Source organism: Cyrtonyx montezumae, unplaced genomic scaffold (assembly GCF_038088225.1).
Source record: "Cyrtonyx montezumae isolate F1298 unplaced genomic scaffold, pur_monq_1.0 scaffold_8, whole genome shotgun sequence".
NCBI lineage: Eukaryota > Metazoa > Chordata > Aves > Galliformes > Odontophoridae > Cyrtonyx > Cyrtonyx montezumae.
Window position 1 is genome coordinate 44105622 of NW_027072089.1, and position 15477 is coordinate 44121098.

General features: G+C 38.9%; 1 protein-coding gene across 4 annotated transcripts in view; it reads right to left on the bottom strand.

The window, feature by feature from the left end:
- The window catches only part of RBBP8 (RB binding protein 8, endonuclease), a 38101-nt gene extending 25666 nt beyond the window's left edge, over positions 1-12435 (bottom strand). Inside the window, exons 1-3 of one of the 4 annotated variants that reach the window (XM_065752602.1) lie at positions 12329-12435; positions 5740-5963; positions 697-739 (exon numbers count right to left, since the gene is read on the bottom strand). In XM_065752602.1, the coding sequence (XP_065608674.1) occupies positions 697-739; positions 5740-5851 (155 nt within the window). In that variant the 5' untranslated portion in view covers positions 5852-5963; positions 12329-12435. Of the gene's footprint in view, positions 1-696; positions 740-5739; positions 5964-7093; positions 7151-7431; positions 7449-7519; positions 7554-12328 lie in introns of those variants that run through there. The other 3 variants (XM_065752603.1, XM_065752604.1, XM_065752601.1) reach the window with 3 other exon arrangements.
- Between the last annotated feature and the right edge of the window lie 3042 nt (positions 12436-15477).

Consider the following 15477-nt stretch of genomic DNA (forward strand, 5'->3'; position numbering starts at 1 on the left):
CTAACACAATGTTAATATAAATAAAACTGAACAAAAAATTCTAATGGAGAGCCATTAGCATATCACCTATCATTTAATTAAATTTGACCTTAGTCAGCAGAAGCACAGCGCAAGATGATGTAACATATACAAGAAAACTGAAGTCTATATTTACCTTGTTTTTTTTCCAAGTTGCTTTTAATGAGCAGAACTGAAGATCAGCAATAAATATTGACAGCAAAAGAAGTCACAATTGTCTGAAAATTAGCTAGCTGTGTTGTTACTGTTTAAACCAGAATTCTAATTGAATGACTGAAGGCTGAATTAAGTCACATCATATTAAATGGTGTTAAATACAAATATCTAGTTTTAAAAAAATCCAAAAAATTGTCTTGTCTTGCCACTTCTCTTTATAAGATCTTAACTAAACTTAAAAATGTCTTAATTAGAAACGTTAATAAACTTGGTGGGCATCCTAGAAATTTGAACTTTACCAGTCATTCGTTCAAGGAAGACAAACCTAGTTTTCAGGTGATATTTTCTATGAAGAATGACATACATCTTTAATAATTCAGCTGAAATCATACAAAGGAAGCAGAACTTTCTATGTCTGAGAGAAGCATCCATGACACCTTAATTGATCTTACAGGAATAACAGGTTGTTAGTTGTACTTAGACCGTACCTTAATAAATTAGACCATGAGCATGACTACTTACAAGCATCTTTCCTTTTTCAGCTTGGATATTTTCAGTTGTAAGCCTAAAAAGTGGAAAGAAAAAAATTACACATTGCACAGCACTCTCAGTGAATAAAATGATGTCTTCTATTGCCAATGACATATGTACAAGAGAGAAAACAGTAACTAATATGGAGAGAAAAAGAGTCAATTATTGGGTATGTTCTGCAGTATCCTAGAAACAAACAAAGCTATTACAGTCTCCAGGAAAAAGAGACTTCTTAAACACTCAGATTTGCACTTAACAGCACCTTTCTGGAAAAGGAGGGGAAAAAAAAACGACCAAACCAACAACAAACCACAAAACCACATGCATACGAATATAACGATTGTCAATCTATTTTCAATGCCTATAAACACATGACACAAAATACATTCTGTATATATATAAATGCATGATGCTACACTTGAAACCTAGTATGCAATCAATGAATCAAAGAATGTACCAGAACAAATATACATAAAGGAAATGTGCTAATAAAAATATATTTTAAAGCTTTAAAGAACAAAAGGACAACGTGCTCTGTTGGTGGTATGCCACCAGATCCTCTAAGCCATCTCCTAATGTGGACTGAGAAATGATATTTCAGATGTGGCCCTCCTCCCACTAAAGTACATTCACTCCAAAATGTATGCTCTGTGCTGCAGTAATAAAGTTTGCAAATATAAATGATGCTCTCAGGCATGAGTTGTCAGCTCACACCAATCCAGACAATTTTCCTGCATTGTTTTAGGTACACGTGGATGTGCACAGGGGCAGGAATATAAAGGTGCTTTAAGTGTTGCCCAGCTTAAGAGGTATGCAGTGATGTTTGTGATACTATCCATATGCAAGCTGGCCATTCCCATTCTGAATAAATAGCTGTAAGTAATCAGACCCCAGCTACTTGACATTTTCATAATTAAATATGCAATAATAATTTTACTAAAACATCAGAAAGGTATGTAACATCCCAAATACTATATTTGCTTCACACTCTGAAAAGCTGTGAACAACTTGAGTTTGAACACCTTGTGAACTTTTTTGCAAAAGCATTAGCCTTTTCAGAATACTTCTAGAAGAACTTCAACTTTAAAACAAAACCAAGTAATGTATCCAATGCATTCTTACTGTAGGAAAAGTGGGTTAAGGCTGCTAGTAGCCCTTTTTTTTTTTTTCCTTCCCTTTCACCTACAACACTTGATTGGGATCAGCTCAAAGGGGTAAAACTACTTGCTTGAGAATGCCTGCTTTTCAGGATATTTAAAACATAATGGCCAGGTCAGCCAAAAACTTGATGTATCACTGCTACAAGATGCTAGTGAGACATGGAGATTAAAAAAATACACTTACTGCTTAAAAGAAAAAAAAAGAAATATTGCCATATTTCTCAATATCTGTAGGTGTTCAACACCTGTGAGATGTTAGGTTCTGTCATGCATATCAGCACAGAAAGAGGGTTTTTTTTTTTTAAGTAGTTGCTATTCATTAAGTCAATTAGGCATCTGCAATTAGAACCCCTATAAAGGGTGCTTTAATGCTGCTCCACACCCATCGGAAGGAATGAAGCTGCACAACAATGCATCTCCTGTATGAACAGGTAGTTCGTTCAGCAAGTATTCAGGACTGCAACACTAGCAATCTGAGCCACAAATTGAAGAGGCAGCACTCAAAAGGCTCAACACTGTGCTGCAGGTAACATAATCTCACCTCTCACCTGAATGCAGGAGGAACTGAACTAGTTCCTTAGAGGTTGTGTTTTTCTTAATTCAAATGCCTGCAATGAGAAGGCAAGAAACCAGCCTGTTACAGTTCTCTGAGAGCACTGAATTACTGCATTAGTTGTAATCTCTCACTTTTGCTTTTCCAGGGTGTTGGAGACTTTAACCAAGATCATTAAGACAGCTTTCCTCCATCTGTTAAGCAACATGAACAAACTTTCACATTTCCTTATTTAACCATCTACTAAGCATATAACTATGTGCAACCATGCTATCTACATTCCAAACTCAATTTTCTCTTACACAATACTCCTATGAAATAGACAAGCTATAGACTATAGAAGTTTACGTTACCTAAAGCTTATTAGTGCTTTAGTAAACAACACTGTTTCTTCTAAGATGATGGAGACTTTCTTCAAACTATCATTAGGCAGATTAAATACACAACACTGTCTTTAAAAAAAAATTGCAAACTAATTAAATTACATACCTGTAAGGTTTCAATTAACAGCCATGACAATTACTGTTCTGGAGAATTTTCAATGGCAATAATTCTATCTTCTTAAAATTGCTTATTTTAAGATGCTTTCCTTAAAATGCTAAGGAAGCCTGCAGAGTCTGTCTTCCAAGAATGGGTTGGACAAGCTTCCATCAGTAGTGACACAGATAAAACCCTACCTTAAGGGTATAGAAATTGACTGGATGACCTACTGCACTCCCTTCTAACTTTGTTTTCTATGATTACTTACTTTTGAAGAGTCTGTAGCCATTTCCTTACTGATGGCAACTAACCAGACTGCTTTTCCTGTTCCCCTGTTCCTGTTTTCCCTGCTTCAAAGGCTACATTTTCCAACCCCCACACACCCATTCTCCGATTATGAGTTTCAGATGAGGAAAATTTGAAAATTATTAATATCTTGTACACAACTCTCTTCATACATTTCTACAGGAAAATATAAAGTTTTACACTAAAAAAAAAACAACTCTTATCTTAATTCATCCTCAGGAACCACGTGATAAGACGTGGTAAGCATTCAAATGATCATTTTCAGCTAGTTTTAAGTGTTGGACACCTGCAAAATTTAATCACCTCATAAAGCAGCATTATCACACTGCTTTCTAATTTGCACAGGCTATGCAAGTCTTTCACACATTCTACAGGCAGGAATAACAGCAAACATAGTTTTAATAAGCAGTATTCTATGTTGCTGAGCATGCCCAAATTCCATGGAACATCAATCAGCACTGACCATGCCCAGTATCTTCAGAAACTGGGTTGGTTGTAGGAGTCCTGTTGTTGGCCACAACAAGGTCTGTTTAGCTAACATGGTAGGAAAAAAAACATCAACCATATGCTCTTTACAACGCAGCAACAGAAAAAATTCAATGCAACCCACTTAAGAATGTATGAGTTTGAAATATTCTATTTAAATATTGATAAATATTGACTGTATAATACACCTGAACACTTCAGGTCTTACGTAAAAAAATTCTGCACTCTTTGGATTTCTAATAAATAAGAATTACACCACAATAGCACCCTGTGCATTGCACACACCACACACCTCCAACTTCTAACTTTCACTTAATCCGACATCCACCATCTTTAAAATAATTTTTTGCTGACATTCAGACTGGGAACTCATGAGTCAATTTTAATTCTTATTTATAGACTTCAGAAACAAGCGAAGTCCAGGCAAGCCTGTGTTTGATGTTTCTAAAATATCTTCCAGTAACATTTTCTATAAGAGGATCCCCACCTTTTGAAAAAATTAACTCTCCTTAAGGCATGTCTTTGATGTTATCACGGAAGACCTAATTTTACCTAACACGGTGCGGGACACACTGACAAAGGGCTGGGCATGAAAAAGTCTGCCTAGTGGCAAAATTATCTGGCCCCACCTAGCATACATTCTAAAGAGCATCTTTATATGCATGAAGAAAACCAAAATGTTAAATCACGTGCTGCACATCCCAAGAAACTGGAGAAGGGGTCACTTAACATCACCCTCCACATTAGAGCTTTTTGGTTTTCAAGTTTTTGTTGTTCAGGCATGCCACAGATTGCCAGATCCCATTCTGTCAGTAATTCTGCTTTTATCTGTAGCTTACATCACACCCACTCTGAAAAGAATTTTTTTTTTAATAAAATCAAGAACACAATTTTTTTCCCTGCAATTCAGGATACAGTATAAAATTATATTTAATATGGCTACACATGCTACTTTTTAATGGAACATAAAGTTATTAACTGGCATCTCCCTCCAAACTGGTGGATTTCTTTTTCTCTCCAAATACTTAAAGCATGAAGGATCAACCTTCCAAAATGTTGAGTTGTGAGGTATGAAACATCTCAACCTTATAGAGCAATCCTCACAGCTTTTAAAATTCACAAGAGATGATCTATCTGGACCAAAATGGTCAAACCTACATCAGGTTTAAGGCTGTGGGAAACAATCAAGGCTACCAGAGTGGTCCGACTGTAAAGACCCACTTGTACAACTAAAGCTCACAATTCACAAAAAAACTGAACTGCTATTATTCCAAAAACAATACTTTATGCATAGCAATATCTTGTTGAATATGCAAATACTGTTTTAACTCTCTTCAGAGAAAAATGGGTTGTGTGACTGCAGATAACCAGATACAACTTCCAACAAAGTATTTTTAGCACATGTTATGAGTACTATGTGTGAAACAATATTACAACCATAAACATACAATGTGATAATCCATCTTTGAGTGCTGCTCATTTCCCACACTGCTGAAGAATGGAAAGATCCTAACAGTCAAACCATAGTAAAACTAGTATCACACAGGTCACAAAATAAATATATTGGCAACATTTTTATAAATAACATTGAGAAACTGTGAATCACTGAAAATTTAAGAAATACTTTTCATTTGAGTAATTCTAACCTGCAATGGGATTTGGCACAGTTCAGTGAAATTACACAGTTCAGTCACCACTTTCATGTACTTGATGACATTAAAAAATAAGTAATTGATCTGGTAACTTAAAATCATAACATTAAAGCTAAGCCACCATTTGAGTGTTTACTAAACAAAAAAAGAGATCTCACATAACACTGCATCTCATCTGGTCTAACAAACCATTTACAGTTGTTGGCAGTTTAAATGTGATTCTTTTAAATCAGACTTTGGTGGTTGATCTGTAGGGATCATTTATAACCATGCAGTCCATCATCTTGAATAACACAAGATGCTAAGAATGCACTTAGTTCCATACACAGAGTGGTACTCTGGTTCCAGCCTCTCCAGTGGTACCAGATAAAATCTGTTTTCACAGAAAGCTTTTTACCTTGCACTTCTTTATCGTGACATTCCTTCAGTTTGGACCACAGTTCCTTGAAGAAATCTCCAGCAGGCTCTGCAGAACTAGGGCTCCCACAAGTTCCTCCAGATGCATTCATCTTGTTTTTTCTGCTCTCAACTTATCTGGTTTGTTGGCAGAACTGGCGCACTCTCACACTTTAAGTTTTAAACAGCATAGTTATGAAGCTGTTTCTGAAGACAGGTGTATACCTGTAACGACAGATTGACAACACTCATGTTTGCATTTATCAGAGCATAACATGCAGCTGTGGATGAAAGACAAACTCACTCATATTCTTGTCAAGTTGCACTTATTTACTGGCAGTCATGCTAGAAGTATGGAAGATGCAAATATTGGGCTGCAACTAATTATAAAACTGTCCCTTCTACCTTGCACTTCTTAAACAGTTATCAAATTAAAAATAAAGATATGTGTGTTTTTATTCCTCCTCCATGTAAAACTACTGCTGTTTTCTAAAAGTAACCCAAGCTCACAAAGTTCTGCTGTTAGTAAAACTGTTTGTCAAAAGTTTTGTAAGACATACATTTGTGTATATGCATTCTTCATATACATAGGATTCGAATGACACTCTTCTGCAAAGAGAAGCCCAAATCTCCCTGAAATCTGCCTGATTGTACACTGAAAATATTCCTACACCAGGATGCAAAGGAACTCAATCAATCTGAGAACTCGCAAATCCCCCAAATGCTACTAGGTCAGGACAACAATGAGCCAGCTCTATGTTAAAAATCAGACTGCTGATACAGATAGAACAATCTTACTTGCAATTCTTCTTTCTTTTTAAGGGTTGCTTAGCAGAGATGATGCCCTCAGGTGATCTGCAGAAGTGTGATACTCAGATCTCTAATTGGTACACTGGGCGTCCAATACAGACACTCATTTAATCTCTGTCCTTCACTTCCCTGTGAACACATCTGCTGGCTTAACTGATAAGCCAGTGGTCAATGATCCAGCCTAGGACCTGGAGGCCTTGGATCCTGTCTCCTTTCTCAAACCTTTGAGCTGAGGGTTAAGCAGGTCACTTTTATTTCAGTTTGCACATCTTTACTATGGAATAAAAACAATGAAGTAAACAGAACAAAGCGTTATTCCTGATAACATAGTAATACTCAAGCTGTATGTTTTCTACAGTGTACTGAGATACAGTAATTGCTGCTGACAGCACATTCAGCATGCATTAAGCATTGCTAGATTTGCCTTAGTATGTCCCAAAATTAAAAAAAAAAAAATCACCAAAAAACCGCAGTGGCCATTTCAGTACGTGATTTCAAACCAGCTCACATCCTCGTACTGAGAACAGAACAGAACATAAAATTACCTTTCCAAGTCAGCAATGCCTACAGCTTCAGCTCAAGTTGGCCGGCACTCTGCTCACATCTTCGCGGTCGAAATGCTCCGCTCTGTGTGCTGCCATCGTATAGCGCTTCCCTACGATGGCCTAGCGACCACGCGAGTGGCTCGTGCGCTCTTATTTCCCTACACCCAACCGCGCATACTTCAGAAAACACCCTTTTCCCCTCACAAAATCACCCGGGTCGCGCTCCCCCTCACAGGTACGGGGCTCACGGGAACGCGCACCTCTTCCGGATCCCATCCTCACCCCCAGACCCAGCAGCACGGCACCGGCCCTCACCCCAAGAGCGGAGCTCCCCGCACCTCTGGGCGGTGACAAACGGCTGACAGCCCTCCGCAAACGCAGCGCCCGGTACCAGAGGGCGGTGAGGAGGAGGGCGCGCGCCGTTACCTGGTTGGCTCCCGGCGGCTCCGCGGGAAACGGCGGGAAAAGCGAAAGCCGAGAGCCGGCACCCTCCCAGCTTTTAGGGAGGGGTCAGGGCCACATCTCGCGATGGTTCCGCGCCGCTCTCGCGAGAGCGGAAAGATGAGGGGCAGTGGTTTTTATCCTGTGCTTCATCTCGGCTGGTTGTCGTGTGTGTCGCGTTGGCGTGTGGCAGAATAGCCCAAGGTGTGCTTTAATGCATCGTGTGGCTGTTAACCTGTGGGCTCGTGGAATTGGCGTGGCTTTAGGCAGCAGAGGCTGGCTGATCTATGTGAGGCATTTTACACCACTTGGATGTTTGGAACCTGCTCTGCTCTCTGCCAACCCCCTCAGTCTTAGATTCACAGTTAGTAACAAAATAGAAACAAAATACTGTTTTTCAGTAATAATATTCTGCCTTCACATGATTCCACAATACCGTCTGGTATGTACAGAAACACGTAATACAAATTAGTGACATCCTTACATTGGTGATCTGTTTGCAAGGGCCAGTGCAGCAAGCACATGCTTCCCAGTCTATTAATTCATACAATCATAGAAATGCCATGTTGGAAGGGACCCACAAAGATTATGGAGTCCCAGCTTCTGACTCCACACAGCACCACCCAAACATCAGACCCTGTATCTGAGAGCATTGCCCAGTTGTTTCTTGAACTCCAACAGCTTGAGGCTATGAATACTGCCCTGGGGAGCACGTCCCATGCTCATTGCCCTTTGGTGCACAACTTTTTCATAATATCTAACCTGATATCTAACCTAGTACAGTATTAGTTGTTCAGGTGTTCAGTAGATGTTAATAGCAGTGTCACCTTCCTCTTATTCCATGACTCAGATCACTTAAACCTCCAGCAAGAGTCGTAAATACCAAGCTACAGTATAAGTAAAATCTGATCTGAGATAGTATTTTAACATTTCTGAGGTATCATGAAAAGCTGTCAGGCAGGAGTCCTAGAGGACCAGTGATTAAATAGACTCAGATCTGTTGTTCATCTCTGCTGAGAATGTTCTCAGTTTCCCATCACCTCTATGCCTTGAATTTTGAAGTATTTAAAAAAATCCTGTCATTAACTCATCCACTAATTCCTCACCATTGTTTAACCACTTATTTTCCAACTAACTTAAAATAAATCCAGTGTTTAGTAGCTCAGCAGCAGATTGCTTACATTATACATTTGTTATATTATAATTTCAGTACAGACGTCTTACAGAAAAAAAAAAGCTATCATCATAGGTTACCTTAGATGCTCCGGTATTCTTATGTAAGAAGAAGACTGTAAATACTGTCTTAGTGGCAGCTTTGTATTCTGCTTTTGAAGCTTCTCTAATCTAAAAGTTAGTGATGTAGGAAAGTAATCATTTCCTTACAGTTAAAAGAAACAGGTGTCTTAGATACATACAAAGACCTGATAAGTAGCAATAAAATTGTCCTCTTCCTTATTCATCGGGTGTTTTACCGTAAATCTCTCTGTAGGAAGCACTCCAGAGAATAGTGTCATCAATTTTATTTCCCAATAAACTCTGTGAGCAGCTTATTTTCATATTTGCTTACGCTGAATGAACTTTACAGCAATATAATTCCATTGACTTCTACAGTGCTATCCTTATCTGTGTAAAGTAAGCGATAATGGATTAAGACCAGCAGTTGAACTTTATATTTATCTCCCTTCCAGATTTATTTGGTTTTATGTATTTCATAATCACATATTTGCACAGATCCCTGGCTCATTAAACATACTAGAAAACTACTGAAGAGTTGTATATTGCACATCCACTTATACTGGATGTCTTAAGCTGGCTAGTCTGACTAGAACTCAACTCATTCATCTCCTAACTAAGAGTAAACACCACACCTAAACAATAAAACTGTGGAAAAAAGACTTCACTGTTCAGCTTGAACAGAGGCAAAACTTTTTGTATTGTCTTGGCTCACATTCAGATTTCAAAATAATATGGCACATTAAACTCGCTGACAGAATACTTATCCGTGAGCAACTCTGGAGAAGGGAACCTAATTTAATCCCAGCGAATCAACTAATGACAGAAAATCTTTTCTAAGAGTACTGCAGTGGTGTAGTACAGATAAAATAACAATTAAGAAAAGCCTTTATGACCCCTCCTTTTTTGATGATGATGATACAGAGCATCAGTGTCTCTAACCATTCAGATAACACTGCATTCAGATAAAAGACCTAGCCCACTGCATATGCTTACAAAATAGGGTTAAAAGAGATTAGTAGATAACTTGTATTTTTCTGTTTCTATTACTTCGAATTTAGATCAAAGATTAAAACCAGCTTTGAATTGCAAGGGGGAACTCTAATTTAGATGTTTAATTGTTTTGAATACAATAAATATATCACTCTTTTCCTGTATTTATAGATATATATACACAATGGTGAAGTCCTTATCTATTTACATAAGATTTAGCAGATTGCACACACACATCCATGGTCAGTTTGCTCCCAACCTCCCTGACTTGCATATCTGCACTGAGGGATAAATATGTTGCGTAACATCTAGACATGTGCATTTCATGAACTTTACGTTACAGTTCCCAATAAAGACATCAAAGTAGCCCAGCTTCATATGCAGCTACCAGGGGCATGTGGCAGTTCAGCTGCTACCTAAACCCCCTGAACAGGGTTTGACTAGGAGTACAGGAGCCGGCAGTCCTCTGTGCGATATGATTTCTTACATCTGGGAATGCACGCAGTGCATACCACTGCTGTCTGGCACTGGTACTATTTGCTTTTTCTGCCACTCCGTCACCCCCCACTAGTTGAATGTGATTCTTCTCAAGCTGCTTGCATAGCCACTTTTGAAATGAAGCCAAGATCAAATTCACTGATGCCAGTAACAATGTTCACTTTAAGAGACTCTCTTCTTTGAAGTGCTTTCACTGCTCATCTGTAGTCAAAAACAGCCTGAATTTGTTCAGCTGAAACTCTCAGGTCTTTTAGAGAGTCTTGATGGAGAAAATACCACACCAGGACCTGAGGGATTCTGTTTCAGGACCACAGCACGGTGCTCCTGGGCCTCAGATTCTGAGAGTACCTGTTTGTGCTATCTGCATGCAGAAATCCTTTGCTCTTTCTGATGTTTCTCAGGTTGCTATGAGTAGTCTTGAATAGTTTTGCATATTTATTTCAGCCTTGGAAGGCTACTTCAGCTTGAAAGGCTGAAGTAAAAATTTACAGGTTTCTGTACAAAACCATGCTGTCTACCTTCTGCTGTAGTGAATGACAAAAATTCAGGACAGGAAAACAATCAAAAGAGGAACAACAAATGGGAAACCTTTTACTTACCTCTTTGGGGAAAAAAATTCCGAACAATAGCCCCTGCTTTCTGTGCCCTTCAACACCCCCCCACACCCCGCAGTGCAGTTCGGCCAGTTACATTCTTTTTCTTTGGAGGACAAAATTTCCTTCTATATTTAATAGGAAAATCAACAATGATGATAACATTTAATTAAAAAAAAAAGTCTTTATCTTTCGTGAGAGTGCAAAACTTTAGGGCATCTCTATGTTCTTTTCTGTTTACCCACACTTTGAAAAACAGTTTTAACAAAGATGCAACGTGACTAGTGAGAAAATCATTAAATCTGCTGTTTGATGGGGTTTTTAGCGGCTTAGGAGGCATTTTTTTTAATGATACTTTACAGAAGGATAATGTTCATTTTTTCATCAACTTGGAAATAGCAGGCAGTTAAATGCCTCTATAACTGAAGCTTCCTGTTGTGTGACTACTGTAACTTCTTACTTAATCCCGAACAGATCTTTTTGTATCTAGTGGCTTATGTCCACTGGGGACACTGATTTATTTACATTTTTAACATCATGAAAGAAAATTTCACTTAAAGATAGACTAAATTAAGACTCTCAGGGATACAGAAGTAACTATGCAAGGGTTTTCAAAAATGCAGTTACATGCATGGTGAGAATATTCACATTTACTTAAGTTAAAGTGTTATTTTGTCCTAACAGGCATGACAAAACCTGTCTTCATTCCTTTCTGTTCAGCTCAGCAAGTACTTCTGTGCTCCAGTAGTTAATCAGTTACCAGATTCCACAGCTTTTGTTTTCACACTGTTTAATTTTTCTTTTTTGACACCATACTTGTGAATGGATTCACTTGCTGATACAGGTACAGCCTTGAGGTCTGCCTACTCTCTACGCCTAGGACTGCTTTTTGTTACTGTTGCCACCACGGTTAACCGGTGTGTTCCAAACAGGAAAACTGTTAAGTATGTAGAAAGGAAGCGGTAAGAATGACAAGTACATTTCCTATTTTACCAGGAAGCCAATTCTGAACATGTAAATCTACTTTTAATTAACTCACGTCATAAAACTGAATAATTAATAAAAATAATTCCAACAAGAATTAGTAACAGCACATCTTGCTGTAGTTGCACTATGCCTCATCACAACAAGAGTTAGTATGAGAAAGGGATTACAAAAACACTGTATTAACGAGGAGACCAGGAGGCAACACTCGAGTGACATGCTCAGTGTATTAAGTCACTGGCAGTGAAGTTTCTCTCTCAATCCATGCTTAGTTCCTTAAACTGTCTCCAGTAAATACTCCTGCAGACAGATGTTGAGCTACACACAGAAGGGTCAGAAAGCTGCTCTCCCCAGCATCCTGTCACCAAGCACCACAGAGTCTGGCAGTACCAGACACATTAAGGAGATAGCCACTATACCATTTCAAGCATCATATAAATTTTTCCTTAAGGTTATCTAAAATTAATTTTAAATAAAGGCTTTCAAAACTCACCCTTCTCTTTGAATTGTGCAAAGTTCTGCTCTTGATCGGGTGATAAATGTTTACTATTGACTTCCCCTCCAGCTATAAACCTCAAGCGTAAGTAAGATGAGGAAGCCACCGTGGACCACACTAGAGAGTGCCGAGAGGAGATCTGCTGCTCCTAGGATATATACAATGTGCAATGGATAACCTAATATGCCTTTCATTTAACTGGCTGGGCAGGTTTCTGCATTCTGTAGAGTGTGGAATCATACCAGAATTTGTTGGCATAACAGGCCTGTCGGACCGGTTCCCAGGGCGCAGGGAACCAGCACAACCAGTTCGCATCAAAGGCCGCCCAACATGCTGCAGCTCAGCACTGGGGAGGCTTCGTGCCTCACGCCTCCGTCAGCTCCCGGTGTGCTGCTCAGAGGGAATGATGTAGCCTCCAGCAAAATAATTTACAGAGGGGTGAGGGAGTGATACATTCATGGTAAGTGTAGCAATATGGTATTATAAACTTTCTTTCATTTTATGTGCTGAAGCACTGGGCTAGAGGTCTTGCTCAGCATAACTGCTAAAGGAAATGGGGCAGAAAATACCTTTTTTTACAGTACTGACCATACAGATTTATTATAATCAACACCAAATCTTGAGTGTGAAAAGACAGAAGTCAGGCTCCAATTCAGCCTTATTTCATAGAATCACTGAATTATTTGAGTTGGAAGGGACCTTTAAAGGTCGTCTAGTCCCCTGCAATGAACAAGAACACCTACACCTACATCAAGTTGCTTGGAGCCCCTCCAACATGACCCTGAGTGTCTCCAGGGACAGGGGCATCTACCACTGCTCTGAGCAAGCTGTTCCAGTGCTTCACTACCCTTAATATGAAAAACTTTTTCCTTACATCCAATCTAAATCTCCCCTGTTCTTGTTTGAAACCTTTTCCCCTTGTCCTATCACCACAGACCCTGCTAAATAGTTTGTCCCCTTCTCTCTTATAGCCCTCTTAAAGTCCTGCTCTAAGAGCTTAAGCATACCTACGAGATGTATAGAGAACTCTGATTAGCTCTGCTATGTGTGAGAGACAGGAGCCTGGGAACACCTTGTGCCTTCCTTGAGCTCTGGGTTGACATAAGGTTCCCTGAATTATCGCATGTGATAATTCAAGGTGAAACAGGTTGGAGAACACTGAGTATATGGGACATGCTTCCATAACCATGAGGAACTACTGATAAGGCAACACCCTTCTCTGAAGGATACAGCAGCTGCCCTACTACAATAGCATACAGGTTGTAAGCAGCAGCTGTGCTGCTTCGTAGTCATGGCTGGGAGGCAAGAATACTTCATATTAGTCCTGTGTAGAGGATATTTATTCAAGCTGTAGGCAGAGAGCAGGATATGCCCAAACAGAATCCTGCATCTGTGTCAACTTACTACATTCTTTCAAATACAAATATAGACCATAATTTTCAGATCTCCTGCTGTGATTGTCAGAGCTGTTGACTAAAATCAGTAGGACTTGTAGGAGTTCAGCACTTCTGGAAATGTGGTCATGGATACCTATAATCAGCCTGCTAAACTCTGCTGAGGCAGATTCCTTTATCTTTTATTTAGGTACCTACATTTAAGCACTCTATCTTGAAAAAAATTCTATTTAATGTTTTCAAGACACTGAGTAAGTTCTGAAACCTATGTTTCTTCATAAAATTATCCCATAGTGACATCAGTTACCCTTTTTAGATCTTAATTTCTAAATTTTTGTAGTAGATAACCAGTAAGTAGTCAGAATAGGAAGTTACCATCAACATCTACCAGTGTTGTGCACCATGATTTTTCATCATTGACCAGAATAGGTAAAAGAAATAGTGTTGATATTTGTAAATACTCTATTTGGATTATTGCACTACTGTTTCACTACAGTTACCCTTCTGATAAGACTACTTTTTCTGACAGCCTTGAGAGAAAGACTTAATTCTGCAGAAGCAACTGGATTACTAACTGAGCTGAAATGACAGATGTACACTGTTTGTGCTTGCAGTCGCACCACCTTAGGGTATGATTTCATACAACTAAGCAAGGCTGGGCTTGGTCAGTATTTGAGAGGTGATTTACAGGAAAGTCCATGGCAGGAAGTGGTTTTGGTGATTCAGTGGGCTGTACTGAGTAATTGGGCATCACTGCCAAATGTGATGGAGATATTGGATTCTGTATATGCAATGGTTTTGGTGCCATATGAAACTGAAGTTTTATAGACTCCAAGCCCTTTTCATGGGCACTATATTTGGAACAGTAAATTCCCATCCGGTATGAAAATACCATGTGTGGAAACATCGCCTTCAATTTGTTTTAATGTGCGTCACATAATTGGATAAACTGCCTAACTGATTAACATAGGTAAATTACAACTCAAAAATAGCTGTTAGACTATACAGGGTGGAGAAGGCTCTGCTTGTAGAGTGGACTGAAGAAAAACAGTTGTGCTTCAAAGTTGTCCTGCTCCTTCCAGCTATGTCAAGTGATCTCATAAATGATGCCATCTTAAATTTTCCCTTTCACATCCTGAGTTCATCATGGTAACAGCAGAACTGAGGAAAGAATATTTTGACCATTCTTAGATGGGTACAATAAATACTAGCTTTCTTGATACCTTTCCTCTATCTTAAATCTGAAGCCCCATAGCGGATCTGTTATCAAGCCTTTAATGCACATTGGGCTTGCCATTTAACTGCTTACTGGAGTCTGAAAATAGAGGGACAAAAGAGATCTTTATTATCAATTCTTTTGATCTGGTGCCTTGAACAAGAGTTAGAATGCCTTTTCACCTCTCCAGCCCATTGCTTACTTGAAACTAAGCCACCACATACACACTTTACACACTCAGTAGGATCTTCTCACCTGAGGTTGCTGATGGGGTTGAGGTCTTTAAATTAGACTTTCACATTCTTTTCCATAAGTTGTAAAAATTTAATTGTTCAGAATTCAAAAAGCGAAGGTACTGGAGACAAAGGTTATTGAATATATCAATAAAGTTTTGGGTAAGCATGACTTGGCTGTTGTTCTCAACATTCTAACTCCTGACAATTCTAAAAATACATATACCACAGAAATAGTTATCATTATATCAGACTTGCTTAGAGCTGTCTGAGTATTTCTTTTCCACCTAAATATGTCAATAT